This window comes from Rhinichthys klamathensis, unplaced genomic scaffold, assembly GCF_029890125.1.
Source record: "Rhinichthys klamathensis goyatoka isolate OS25496 unplaced genomic scaffold, OSU_Roscu_1.1 h1tg000132l_1, whole genome shotgun sequence".
NCBI lineage: Eukaryota > Metazoa > Chordata > Actinopteri > Cypriniformes > Leuciscidae > Rhinichthys > Rhinichthys klamathensis.
Window position 1 is genome coordinate 1,919,259 of NW_026606667.1, and position 15,351 is coordinate 1,934,609.

Sequence of the window (15,351 nt, forward strand, 5' to 3'; positions counted from 1 at the left end):
TTTATGCTGAAACAGCAACATTACACACTAACTACAGTTAAAAGAGTGAAACCATAATCAGCCACACCTTTAAAGGTGTTATATGTAACTTTTCTACTAAAATGAATCCTTTTTTTATTGCCTGTGTGTGAAGGGGTTGTAATCACACATTAAAATGAGCCACTTGTCGGGTTTTGCTATTACCTCTGAAGGCCAGTATTCCTATTTCTATGTGAAGTCTCCGGGTCGGATTTACCGCGAAATCCAACGGATGTGACGTGCATGCGCTCCCGAGCCTCTCTCCTTATATAAAGTCTATTGTAGACGGTCAGGGAGTTACGTCCGGTTAAAGGCGCACGTTTTTCGGCTTATATCTCAGTCAATCTTTGATCAATATTCCCAAGACTCTAATCGTTCGTAGTGCTGGACGGTAGAGATGCGCGGATGGGCTATTATTTCATCCGCAACCGCATCACAAAACTCATCATCCGTCCGCCATCCGTCCGCACCAACGTTTTTGACCAATTTTCAAAACCGCACCCGCCCGCCATCCGCTGATTGGGCGATACAAGGCGCTGCTGATGACAGCCGCGAGACTAGAAAGCTCTCAGAATATCAGCAGTGAACTCCGTCTCCAATCGGTGCGCAGGGACAAAAATAAATAAATAGCCTAAATTAAACGCACTTCGGCAAACCTGACCTTATCTGATGGGCTACTGTACAATATTTTCATTGTCATTTTGGCACATCATTTCAACATGCTGCTATTGTATGGGGCGTGACAGTTCTCCATTACGGACGCGAACACTCAGAAAGCGGCACTAAAAGACTTTCAAACTTTCACAATAAAGCACAAAGCCTTTCTTTAAAGCGAATTTCGTTTTGTATTAATTGTATCTTCATTTTAATCCATGTTTCATTAACCAATTTCCTGGATTTAATAAATAGGCTAAAAAGTAAATAGTCTATCTTGATTGTGTAGGCTATTTTTCATTATAAAATATTAGGCTGTGTATACCGACATGGATCAATTATTAATATTAGATTTCATCTGTCTTTTGTAGGCATAGATGGCGCACCAAAGAGTGACTTCGGCGTTTCTTTAATATCAAGGCTCTATAGTTTATTATATGATTGATAGGCCTGTTGATGGTATAAAATTAATTGCACTGTGCCTGAAAAAGACGCGGTCTCCGCTCACTTCCCGTGCATTCAAAATTAACGGGAGTCTTCAGAACAGGCTCGTCCAGCGTCAACAGCACCGAACTTAGCTCCAATGTCAATCAACGTCTGGGCCACTTGGTGGAATCCTTTACCAGAAAAAATATCGAACTGGCGCATATCAAGAGAGCGCACAACTTATTCCAGGCAACACTTTTCTGACCTTCTATTTCCTTTGTTTTTAATTCTCCTTTTTTTGAGTTTGTCACGTAGCTACCTCCTTCGCCGGCGTTGCCATCTCTGATAACAACAAGCAGTCTCTGCATAGACTCGACTAGCTGATGAAAATTTGACTATTTCAAAGTGTGCTCGATTTTTTTTTGGATGTAGGTATAGTCATATAACAATATTTAACAATGTATATTTTTTCATTTGATTGGTTCAACCGCCCGCCAACCGCCCGAATTTAATTAAAATATTTTTTTTCATCCAGTCATCCGCCCGATCCGCGGTTTATCCGCGGAGTCCGCGGCTGTAACCGCCAACCGCGCATCTCTACTGGACGGGGCCTTTCGAACGAGCCCACCCCCGAGGTCCAACTCGCCCGGCTCCCCGAGTTATAGCCGTTCGAAATCGGGGGTCCCAGCGAACGGCGATCCGGTAGGGGGCATCCCCGAGGCCCGCCACTCTAGCGTTCGGGCAAGGGTTCCCCTGGGACCTCCTCCCCCGAATTTGAGCTCTCTGGGTCTTTGCGTTCCAGAGATACGAGCGATTTTCTTCTGAGATCGTGACGTCACCGGCGTCCGCAATTTTGCAGCGCGCCCGATGGTTTTCTGCTAATATCTCCGCGAAAACACCACCAAAAACTATGGAACTTATATGGTTCTTTTCAGCTCGACTAGATGGTCCCAACGAGCTCGGTGCTCGCCGAATCCATCTAGTATTCGCCGAGATATTTCCGTAAAAGACGGTATTGTCTATGAGTTCGAGCACGAGCGCTCTTGTAAAATTTGGTTGCAATCTGAAACATCACCACTAGAGGCCGCTAAAAGTTACGTAGAGCACCTTTAAAGGTGTATAAGTGGTTTATAAGTCCTTATGGGGTTTTTACTTCCGGAACAGGCTCAACCAATCACAATCAAGGAGTGAAGAGCTGTTTTTCAATCTTGTGCACTAAAGAACGAGAACTTGTGACGGTTTGCTTGATTAAAGTCTGGATCGGTGTGTTTGACCAATGAATGCACAGACACACACGCACACACACACACTTCTGGATGTCGAGTCTGAAGGTTTATTAATCCTTCTGTAGTTTGAAGAGAGTATATATACTAGGCTCTATAAAGACATATATAGGAGAAAAAATGCAAAAGAAACCAGGGTTTGTCAAGTGCTTTTTACTTCAGCTCATCAATAGCTTTTTCAACAATTGCAAATACCTCGTCCACCGGCAGCTCAGAGTTTATCTGGAGGAGGAGAGAGAAACATTCATGTAGAAAACAATGATGTAGAAATAGCGTAATGATGTACAAATAGCGTAATGATGTAGAAATAGCGTAATGACGTAGAAATAGTGTAATGATGTAGAAATAGCGTAATGACGTAGAAATAGTGTAATGATGTAGAAATAGCGTAATGACGTAGAAATAGCGTAATGACGTAGAAATAGTGTAATGATGTAGAAATATCGTAATGATGTAGAAATAGCGTAATGATGTAGAAATATCGTAATGATGTAGAAATAGCGTAATGATGTAGAAATAGCGTAATGACGTAGAAATAGCGTAATGACGTAGAAATAGTGTAATGATGTAGAAATAGTGTAATGATGTAGAAATAGCGTAATGACGTAGAAATAGCGTAATGACGTAGAAATAGTGTAATGATGTAGAAATAGCGTAATGATGTAGAAATAGCGTAATGATGTAGAAATAGCGTAATGATGTAGAAATAGCGTAATGACGTAGAAATAGTGTAATGATGTAGAAATAGCGTAATGATGTAGAAATAGCGTAATGATGTAGAAATAGCGTAATGACGTAGAAATAGCGTAATGACGTAGAAATAGTGTAATGATGTAGAAATAGCGTAATGACGTAGAAATAGCGTAATGACGTAGAAATAGCGTAATGATGTAGAAATAGTGTAATGATGTAGAAATAGTGTAATGATGTAGAAATAGTGTAATGATGTAGAAATAGCGTAATGACGTAGAAAATAGCGTAATGACGTAGAAATAGCGAGCGTAATCATGTAGAAATAGCGTAATGATGTAGAAATAGCGTAATGACGTAGAAATAGCGTAATGACGTAGAAATAGCGAGCGTAATGATGTAGAAATAGCGTAATGACGTAGAAATAGCGTAATGACGTAGAAATAGTGTAATGATGTAGAAATAGCGTAATGACGTAGAAATAGCGTAATGACGTAGAAATAGCGTAATGATGTAGAAATAGTGTAATGATGTAGTGTAATGATGTAGAAATAGTGTAATGATGTAGAAATAGCGTAATGATGTAGAAATAGCGTAATGACGTAGAAATAGTGTAATGATGTAGAAATAGCGTAATGACGTAGAAATAGCGAGCGTAATGATGTAGAAATAGCGTAATGACGTAGAAATAGCGTAATGACGTAGAAATAGTGTAATGATGTAGAAATAGCGTAATGACGTAGAAATAGCGTAATGACGTAGAAATAGCGTAATGATGTAGAAATAATGTAATGATGTAGAAATAGTGTAATGATGTAGAAATAGTGTAATGATGTAGAAATAGCGTAATGATGTAGAAATAGCGTAATGACGTAGAAATAGCGTAATGATGTAGAAATAGCGAGCGTAATGATGTAGAAATAGCGTAATGACGTAGAAATAGCGTAATGACGTAGAAATAGTGTAATGATGTAGAAATAGCGTAATGACGTAGAAATAGCGTAATGACGTAGAAATAGCGTAATGATGTAGAAATAGCGTAATGACGTAGAAATAGCGTAATGACGTAGAAATAGTGTAATGATGTAGAAATAGCGTAATGACGTAGAAATAGCGTAATGACGTAGAAATAGTGTAATGATGTAGAAATAGCGTAATGACGTAGAAATAGCGTAATGACGTAGAAATAGCGTAATGATGTAGAAATAGTGTAATGATGTAGAAATAGTGTAATGATGTAGAAATAGCGTAATGATGTAGAAATAGCGTAATGACGAAGAAATAGTGTAATGATGTAGAAATAGCGTAATGACGTAGAAATAGCGAGCGTAATGATGTAGAAATAGCGTAATGACGTAGAAATAGCGTAATGACGTAGAAATAGTGTAATGATGTAGAAATAGCGTAATGACGTAGAAATAGCGTAATGATGTAGAAATAGTGTAATGATGTAGAAATAGTGTAATGATGTAGAAATAGTGTAATGATGTAGAAATAGCGTAATGATGTAGAAATAGCGTAATGATGTAGAAATAGCGAGCGTAATGATGTAGAAATAGCGAGCGTAATGATGTAGAAATAGTGTAATGATGTAGAAATAGTGTAATGATGTAGAAATAGTGTAATGATGTAGAAATAGCGTAATGATGTAGAAATAGCGTAATGATGTAGAAATAGCGTAATGACGTAGAAATAGCGTAATGACGTAGAAATAGCGTAATGATGTAGAAATAGTGTAATGATGTAGAAATAGTGTAATGATGTAGAAATAGCGAGCGTAATGATGTAGAAATAGTGTAATGATGTAGAAATAGTGTAATGATGTAGAAATAGCGTAATGATGTAGAAATAGCGTAATGACGTAGAAATAGCGTAATGACGTAGAAATAGCGAGCGTAATGATGTAGAAATAGCGTAATGACGTAGAAATAGCGTAATGACGTAGAAATAGTGTAATGATGTAGAAATAGCGTAATGACGTAGAAATAGCGTAATGACGTAGAAATAGCGTAATGATGTAGAAATAGTGTAATGATGTAGAAATAGTGTAATGATGTAGAAATAGCGTAATGACGTAGAAATAGCGTAATGACGTAGAAATAGTGTAATGATGTAGAAATAGCGTAATGACGTAGAAATAGCGTAATGACGTAGAGATAGTGTAATGATGTAGAAATAGTGTAATGATGTAGAAATAGCGTAATGACGTAGAAATAGCGTAATGACGTCGAAATAGTGTAATGATGTAGAAATAGCGTAATGACGTAGAAATAGCGTAATGACGTAGAAATAGCGAGCGTAATGATGTAGAAATAGCGTAATGACGTAGAAATAGCGTAATGACGTAGAAATAGCGTAATGATGTAGAAATAGCGTAATGACGTAGAAATAGCGAGCGTAATGATGTAGAAATAGCGTAATGACGTAGAAATAGAGTAATGATGCTGAAATAGCGCAATGCTGTAGAAATAGCGTAATGCTGTAGTAATAGCGTAATGATGTAGAAATTCATCAATCGGAATGAATTCAGTCGGATTGAAGCTAAAGTTGTGCGTGTAAACGTAGCCAGTGAGATGTTTTGCTGAATGATGTTTCAGGAGAATGTAACGCCTCGTCACCTTCCTCACGATGCCGCGCTTCTCGTAGAAAGCGATGACGGGTTCGGTGGCTTTGTAATACAGATCCAGTCTCTTCTTAATAGTCTCCTCGTTGTCGTCGGCTCGGCCGCTGGTCTCTCCGCGCTTCATGAGTCTCTTCACCATCGTCTCGCCCTTCGCATCGATGTACAACAGCAGAGCCGGAGCGCCGATCTGAGCCAACACACACACACACACACACACACACGAGATTCATGACTTACTCATGATAGAACTACACTGCAAAAAATGCTTTTCTTACTTAGTATTTTTGTCTTGTTTCCAGTCCAAATATCTCAAATTTCTTAAATCAAGAAGCATTTATTAGATAAGTAAATGACATAAGAAATTAAATCTTGTTTTCTGGAGAATTTAGAATTCTTAATTCAAATGGAAAACAAGATCATTTTTCTTACCCCATTGGCAGATAATTTTGCTTGTTTTAAGCAAAAACTCACTTTTAATTTAGTTTTTTTTTTTTTTAAACAAGATATAATTTGTTATGTAATTTTACTCAAACTGAATTGTACTGTATTTTACATGCAAAAAAAAAAAAAAAATCAACCCTAAAATGCAGTGAAATTTCTGCTATATTCAATTATATTGTGTGGTTTATTACAAGACATCAGTTATCAATTTAATTTATAACTTCCAATACTAACATAATGTAGCGCTTTAGGCTTTGGCTTTGAGTTAATGATGGTAAATGAAGATCTGAATGTCTATGTTGATGACAGATGATGGGAAATGATTAGTTGTTCTACCTTCTTCTCGAACTCCTCTCCCTGTTTGACTTCTCGAGGGTATCCGTCGATCAGGTAACCCTTCGAGACGTCCGCCTTGGCGATCATGGCGTCCTTGATCATGTCCAGGACCGTGTCCTGCAGAGAGCAGAGTATCATCAGAACGTGAACATGCGGATGCTCTTATTGTCCTTCCCTTTACAGTGGCAGCCAGGGTTTGAAATGAACTTTTTCACGGCTAATTTGGCTACTAAATATTTAAGTTACCGGCCATTCAGAACTTCTACTAGCCAAAAATAAATAAACAAACCAGATTAACTACGTCACAGCTTATATATATACTATGGAACTATGGAAGCTTGTTTCCGCCACAGAATGAAAAATAAAAAAGGTAATTGCGACTTTTTATCTCACAATTGCGAGTTTACATCTCGCAATTCTGAGATGTAAAGTCAGAAATTGCGAGATGTAAAGTCAGAATTGTGTGAAATAAAGTTACAATTGCGTGTTGTTAAGTCAGAATAATGAGATATAAACTCGCAATTGCGAGAAAAATACTTGAAATTCTGACTTTTTCTCTCAGAATTGCATGTTTATATCTCGCAATTATGACTTTATAATACGCAATTGGGAGATATAAAGTCAGAATTGCGTGAAATAAATTCGCAATTGCGAGAAAAAAAGTCAGAATTGTTAGTTTTTTCTCTCGCAATTCTGACTTTATAACACGCAATTGCGACTTTATTTCATGCAATTCTGACTTTATTTCTCACGAATTCTGAATTCATATCTGATATATCATTCATATCAGAATTGTGTGTTTAAATATCGCCATTCTGTCTTTTTTTCTCGCAATTGCGACTTTATTTCTCAGAATTGCGACTTTATATCTCGCAATTACGACTTTATTTCTCAGAATTGCGACTTTATATGTCAGAATTGCGACTTTATTTCTCAGAATTGCGACTTTATTTCTCAAAATTGCGACTTTATATCTAAGAATTGCGACTTTATTTCTCAGAATTGCGACTTTATATCTCAGAATTGCGACTATTTCTCAAAATTGCGACTTTATTTCTCAGAATTGCGACTTTATATCTCAAAATTGCGACTTTATATCTAAGAATTGCGACTTTATTTTTCAGAATTGCAACTTTATATCTCGGAATTGCGACTATTTCTCAAAATTGCGACTTTATTTCTCAGAATTGCGCAATTGTGAGATAAAAAGTCGATATATAAAAAATATATATATATTCAGTGGCGGAAACAAGCTTCCATAATATACAGGTGAAACTCGAAAAATTTGAATATCGTGCAAAAGTTCATTTATTTCAGTAATTCAACTTAAAAGGTGAAACTAATATATTATATAGACTCATTACATGCAAAGTGAGATATTTCAAGCCTTTATTTGTTATAGTTTTGATGATTATGGCTTATAGCTTATGAAAACCCCAAATTCAAAATTAGAATATTGTGCAAAGGTTTTCAAACCCGGCTTTACACGAACTTCCCCAGCAAAGTGAGTAAACATAATAAGTAACACGCCAAATTGGCTCGTGATTTGACAGCGTTACTAGTTGATTTTAACCCGCATTTGGCATGTGTTAATTGAAACCCAGACGCGCACTGACCAGAGGCACGAGTTCTCCTTTCTGCATGATGGCCTGCAGCTGTTTTCCCCTGTCGGAGCCGGACGCCACCTCGGCTCGCAGAAGGTCACCTGAGGACAGGTGTGTGTAGCCGTACTTCGCCACGATCTTCTCACACTGGGTGCCTTTCCCAGACCCGGGGCCGCCTGACCACACGGAGAGAGAAACACGGATCATTTACTTTAAAAGAGTCTCTTCTGCTCACCAAGGCTGCATTTATTTGATAAAAAATACTGTAAAAATGTGAAATATTATTGTTATTTAAAATATCAGTTTTTTATGTAAATATATAGTACAGTGTAATTTATTCCTGAATTTTCAGCATCATTACTCCAGTCTTCAGTGTCACATGATCCTTCAGAAAACACTCTAATATGAGGATTTGATGCTCAGGAAAAATGTATGATTATTATCAGTGTTGCAAACTGCTTTATATATATATTTATATATATATATATATATATATATATATATTTTTTTTTTTTTTTTTTTTTTTTTACCGTGATACATTTCCATTCAAAAGTTTGGGGTAAGTTAGTTTTAAAAAATAGACCCATTAAATTGATCAAAAGTGACAGTAAAGACATTTATAATGTTACAAAAGATTATATTTCTAATAAATGCTGTTCTTTTGAACTTTTTATTCATAAAATAATCCTAAAAAATAAAATGTATTAGTTTCCACAAAAATAGCAACTGTTTTGAACATTGATAATAATCATAAATGTTTCTTGAGCATCAGATCCTCATATTAGAGTGATTTCTGGAGGATCATGTGACACTGAAGACTGGAGTAATGATGCTGAAAATTCAGCTTTAAATCACAGGAATAAATTACACTTTACTATATATTCACATAGAAGACAGCTGATTTACACTGGAATAATATTTCACTATTTTTACTGTATTTTTGATCATAGATGCAGCCTTGGTGAGCAGAAGAGACTCTATCAAAAACATTAAAAATCTTAATTATTCCATATGTTTGAACAGTGTACATTGTAAAAAAAAAAAACTTAAACATAAATTCAATCACACTGAAAAAATGCGGGTTATACTTTACAAAGTTGTAAAATGTAAAAGTAACTCAACTTACCCACGACAAAGACGATCTTAGCATTTTTAATTTTATCTGTGAAACAACAAATCCATTCAAATTAGTCCAAATGTAACGTCTGAATCAACAGAGGCTGCATTTCTATTATTATCAGGCTATTGTGTGGAAATACTGATCATCTGAGATCTCAGTCCTATCAAACTCTCTTGGGATCTGAAGTTTTGAATGTTTCTGGCCGAATACTTCACCCTCTGGTTTCGCCACAGCGATTGCTAATTTACTTGAACATCCCGGCCCCATTTTCTGACACACACTTTCCTTCAGGTAGATCTGAATGCTTGAGGTCGGTCGCCATGGCAACTATTACCAACATCTCCCATGGCAACAGTGAAGAGCTTCACAAAACAGGTTTGACCCTGAACTCTGTAAAATCTGTCCATTAATATGTACAGTCAAACCAAAAATTATTCAGACACCAGATATAATTTTTATATATTTTTACTAGTGTGATCAGGACACTATAGTTCATTTATGTAAGTGAGGAGAGCAAAATAAAGTAAACTGTGACATATTATACCCAAATATTCTTCATACAGTGACTACCAGTAATATTTATACAAATTTGGGATCAAAAATTATTCTTTGAGCTGACCATGTTTTGCTGAAGTGTGTTTTCTGTAATTGCTAATGCTCTTTTTACACACACACTGAACAACATGAAGCATTGCTTGGTCACTGGTTGAGCTAAACTGGTATTATCTAATTGTGTAGTTAAATTTAACAGCTGACAGATATTCAACATAATTCATGTGTGAGAGTCTAACAGAAGGACGGACAAAACCAGTCAAATATCAACTGATCTGAGAACTCTGAGTTCTGCTCATATTTTAATACCATTTTCTAAACTATAGCGAATAAACTGTGATAATGTGAGAAAAGTTGATGGTGTCTGAAATTTGGTTTGACTGTATATTCACGAGGTACCCAGATGTACATTTCTTCAACACAATCTATAATTTATCAAATATGAAATTCATTCACAGACATTAAAAAATAAATAAACAATTAAAGTAGCCTGCAGTTTAGCGGTAGCCTATGTGCTTATTTTTGGTCAGTAAACAACAACTTCTCGATTAACATCATGTTCTCTTCAATAAGGGTGTCGAATCTATCCGAAATCATATTTACTCTCACTTCTATATTAATCATAAGTAATTATTCAATAAAAAGATAGATCGATAAACGAATGCTAGTCAGTCAGCCAGTAAAACGAAACGACCGTTAATTTAAATATTAACGGTCGTTTCGTTACGGGCGCGGTTTTCTGTGGAAGACGAGAAAGCGCGTGCAGTAAGTAGATATTTTACTATATAAGTAAGTTAATATTTTAGCTATAAATTTGGATTTATCTGATCATTACAACACGTTTTAATTTAGCCTACCTCATTTTAACATAAATGCTACAGGTATTAAACTAATTTCAGAGCTCTGTATTGGTCATCATTACACAAAAACATCTGCAACGTTTTAATTGGTAAGTTATTTTCCATGGTTATTATACTAACCTAAAAAATAACCATTAGGGAACGTTCTGTTAATTTTTTAGGCTATTAAAAATAGCCACCCTGCAACGTTCTGGGAACCTTGGTTTATAAGAACGTAGAACGTTTTTATTCGGTTCTCAAATAAATAAATAAAACAGGTTCACTCAAAAATAGGTTATATTTGTATGCAATTTTTTTCAATTTCTTGTTATCAATAACTCCAAATTGAGTAGTTGTATGTGTAATTTTCCCTCTTTCTCGTTCCTGTCTTAATTATTACCACTGTATATAATAGAGACTACTGTAAGAGCCTCTTGCAATACAACGAATGTCCACACGAGGTCACCAGAGGCCATAACATTTCGATGACAAATGATAAGACGTTTATTTATCGGTTTATTCGTTATAGCATCTATTTATCAGTTAGCCTTAGCGATATTTCTGTTTGTCATTGACATTAATTCGCACAGTGATCCAGTAGGACAGTCCCGAATGTGTATGTGTGTGTAAAGGTCAGTTTCTCCATCTGTTTGGCTCTTCCTGAAGGATTGTGATTCCTCACACGTCTGCTTTTAACAACCTCTCAATCTCTCTTTCATTCAAGGGACTGACTCCATAAAACAATCGCCAATGTACGTCCAATAAATCCATAAAATATTGTAGAGGAAAGAAATTCTGCTCACCTGCCATGGTTGTCTGTTATGTGAGAGATTATCCTGCAATAAAAGACAAAAAAATTAGTCCAAGTAAAGACGGGACTACTTGTAATGTAGATTTGAAGTCTTGTCACTCATTCTCTAATGAACCTCCACCAGTCCGTTCAAAATCATGTCGGATGTGAGCAGATAATAACAAAACAAAAACCGAAACGAATCACAGAATTAAACGAGCTGTTTTGTGCTGCTGTGCCTTTAAGACTAGCCTACTGTCTACACGCGTTAGGCGGAAGAACATTGTTTTGGTTGTGCTTCGGCTCTGCGCGGATAGATGAATGCAGTTCGACGGTGTACACGAGCAGATGGACACAATTTATTTTTGTTTTTATAACCCATGATTCTTCGGGAGGTTTTGAATGATCCGTGGTCAATTCCTCTCGTTCGTTGTGACCACAGATTGTCAGCTTTTTTCTACCCACTGCTGATCTAGAGATATCACGTGACCCGCGGAGACGCACGTATGCAACGTATGCACCCTACAGCTCTAAAATTTAAATAATCATTATAGGTTTATAGACATGATTTGCAGGGTATCAGCTGCTCACACAGATAGGCAGAAACACGACAAGCTTTCACACTTCTTTACCACATTTGACTGTTTTCAGTAGTGCTTATGGGGCACCAGATAAAATCTTGCCTAGGGCAGCAAATTGGTCATGGCCGAGTCTGCACATGCGCATAACCAGTAAGTAGCAAATCTCGATAGGTAGCATGAATCGTCAGAACACCGGCCCTGATCAACACATGAGGACATTTGCACTGTGCAAAGATAAACAGTGCAAATGTGCTCATGTTTTGATCTGTGTAGTTTAGTTACAATAAATGCTCTTTCTGGCAGTTTTGAGTCTTGAAAGTTACAGTATGTTTCTGTAGTTCAGGTTACAATGGGGCTAAAAGAACACAAATGTGCTTTACACTCCTCCCATAGTGTATGATTGCAGAAAAAATATATGTTTTTATCTAACATAACCGATTTTGTGTGAAAATAAATCATAAAAGTGGTTTATTTTGTTTAAAAATCGTATAAATGTATGAGGTGGGAAGGTCTTTTACAGACACTTGTAAAAGACAGTACTACTGACTGATACAATTAATTTAGCTAAAATAATGTTTTTAATAATGTCTATGTTAATACTTGTTCAAAACAACCACTTTAGCAAAGTTTGTTCTATTTTCTGTTTATTTTGACAAATGAAAGAATTATTTATTGTTCAATAAATACACTGTCATTGATTTCAATGTTAATGTAAAAAAAAATATTTTTAAAAAATACTAAAACTAAATTATTTTAAAAAGTTGGCCTAAAGATTCTGAACGCATTGAAGGAGATCCCATTATAATTTAATGTAGCTTTACAGTAGTAACAATAAAGGATATGATGATTAATATTTTTAAATATGATGGTTTTATTATAAATATGGTGATTATCTCTAAAGTGGACACCCAACTTAATATATGATATTTAGCATCTGAATCTAACCATGTCAACAAATGGAAAAGTCAGCCGTCTAACATTTGTAAATATACAAGTGAAACTCGAACAATTAGAATATTGTGCAAAAGTTCGTTTATTTCAGTAATTCAACTTAAAAGGTGAAACTAATATATTATATAGACTCATTACAAGCAAAGTGAGATATTTCAAGCCTTTATTTGTTATAATTTTGATGATTATTGTGTACAGCTTATGAAAACCCCAAATTCAAAATTGTAAGCTGTAAGCCATAATCATCAAAATTATAACAAATAAAAGCTTGAAATATCTTACTTTGCATGTAATGAGTCTATATAATATATTAGTATCACCTTTTAAGTTGAATTACTGAAATAAACGAACTTTTGCACAATATTAAAAATTTTCGAGTTTCACCTGTATATTATGGAAGCTTGTTTCCGCCACTGAATAATTTTTTTTTAAATTGCGACTTTTTATCTCACAATTGCGACTTTTCGCAATTCTGAGAAATAAAGTCGCAATTCTGAGAAATAAAGTCGCAATTCTGAGAAATAAAGTCGCAATTCTGAGATATAAAGTCGCAATTCTGAGAAATAAAGTCGCAATTCTGAGATAATAAAGTCGCAATTCTGAGAAATAAAGTCGCAATTCTGAGAAATAAAGTCGCAATTCTGAGATATAAAGTCGCAATTCTGAGAAATAAAGTCGCAATTCTGAGATAATAAGTCGCAATTCTGAGAAAGTCGCAATTCTGAGATATAAAGTCGCAATTCTGAGAAATAGTCCCAATTCTGAGAAATAAAGTCGCAATTCTGAGAAAGTCGCAATTCTGAAAAATTTTGCACAATATTCTAATTGTTCGAGTCTCACCTGTATATTTACAAATGTTAGACGGACATCCAACTAAAACATTTCTAAACGTTCCATAGATGATGTTTTTTGTGCTTACGTTTTGAGAACATAATTTAAACGTTATTCCGGAATGTTCTCCAAACATACAGTTTTTAATATGTTATTTCATCTCTATGTGAACATTCCATTTCATCATTATTCAAACATTATGGGAATAATGTTACTTTTGAATGTTCTCTGAACGTTCCGAAACAAGTCGTTACATTTAAACAACGTCCAATTGAAACGTTCGCTGTATAAATAATGTTTTTGTGCAAATGTTTGTGCAAAAGACCAGATAACTTTGAACGAACACTTTATTAACGTTACTGACTGTAAGAAAGTTTGTTCATAGCGTTGAAAGAAGGTTCCCTGTTATCAGGGTCTGTACCTTTAAATCAAACACTGGATTAAGAGGCTCTATGAGAAGCTTATGAACAAACATGACATATTTGAGCTGTCACTTTGACGGGTCACGCCTCAAACCCAGAACAGGAACACACAGCTAACAGAGGATATGAGCGTTACTGTAAACAGCATAAAGGCGACTGGAATTCAAAACTCTCAAACTCTTTATTCATTCTCATTTATTTATACTCAGTTATTGCTGCAGAGGTATTTAATGCTCTGTTTATGCATATAATTCTACTTCACATCATGCATATAGAGTTCAGCCTGCAGTTTAACTAATGCATGTTAGCAAGTGTATAAAGACTAGGTTACTGACACTCTCACACCACAGGATTTATGACAGCATAAAGACTCTAAGAGAGAGAGACGGTTATTATAAAGAGCGTGTCTTACTGTTCCGAGAGCTCGGCTGAGATACTCTGTCTCGGCGGGTCTGATGGCAAGTGTAAACAGATCCTTTTCTCTTGGTCATGTGACCCGCAACACTTCTCATGCAAATGCTGCGCTCTAGACTCGAGGCTGGTCTTTCTGCTCTTTGCTTTTAGTTTGAAAGAGAGGCACTACTTTAATGAAGATGAATATCGTCCCGTGTGCATGATCTCTGCTCACAGCTGGAGCTTTTGCTGTGGCTTTGAGACAACTGTGTCAAAGACTGATTTTCATATAAGACGTTAGTGAATTAAAGGGAGAGAGTAATGTGCCCGGATCTATTGTTAGCTCTGACCTTTAACCCCATAACTGTTTGAATTAGGGCTGCACGATTTGGGGAAAATGTCATATTGCGATTATTGAGGTCAATATTGCGATATGCGATTGCGATATAATAAACAAATGGTCAGATTAGTGATAATTCTGAAATGTGTATTTCTCAACTCAAACTAGCAACAACAACTAAATGATTGATAACACCTATAATGATCAATAAGCCATTGATGTCTGGATACAAATTAATTTAATTTTAATTTAAGTGAACTTCAAACAATCCTCACATAAACCCATAATAAATGTCATATTTACCTGTGCTCTTCCTGTCTAACAGGACATATACAGAAATTGAAAAAAGTTATCAAACAGTCTGCACTGCATAAATTATAAATTATATGGACTAAAATCCTATTTAAAGCTACACAAGTTCTTTGGTCAAGAGCAGTGAGTGTTTTTCTCTGTTCCC

General features: G+C 35.8%; 1 protein-coding gene across 1 annotated transcript; it reads right to left on the minus strand.

The window, feature by feature from the left end:
• Window positions 1–2,522: 2,522 nt before the first annotated feature.
• Window positions 2,523–14,622, minus strand: ak1 (adenylate kinase 1). Its single transcript, XM_056256746.1, has 7 exons — window positions 14,574–14,622; window positions 11,390–11,422; window positions 9,202–9,237; window positions 8,088–8,251; window positions 6,472–6,588; window positions 5,690–5,881; window positions 2,523–2,603 (listed from the first exon to the last, which is right to left on the minus strand). The coding sequence occupies exons 2-7, from the start codon at window positions 11,394–11,396 to the stop codon at window positions 2,535–2,537; spliced, it is 585 nt and encodes a 194-aa protein (XP_056112721.1). The 5' UTR covers window positions 11,397–11,422; window positions 14,574–14,622; the 3' UTR covers window positions 2,523–2,534.
• Window positions 14,623–15,351: the final 729 nt, after the last annotated feature.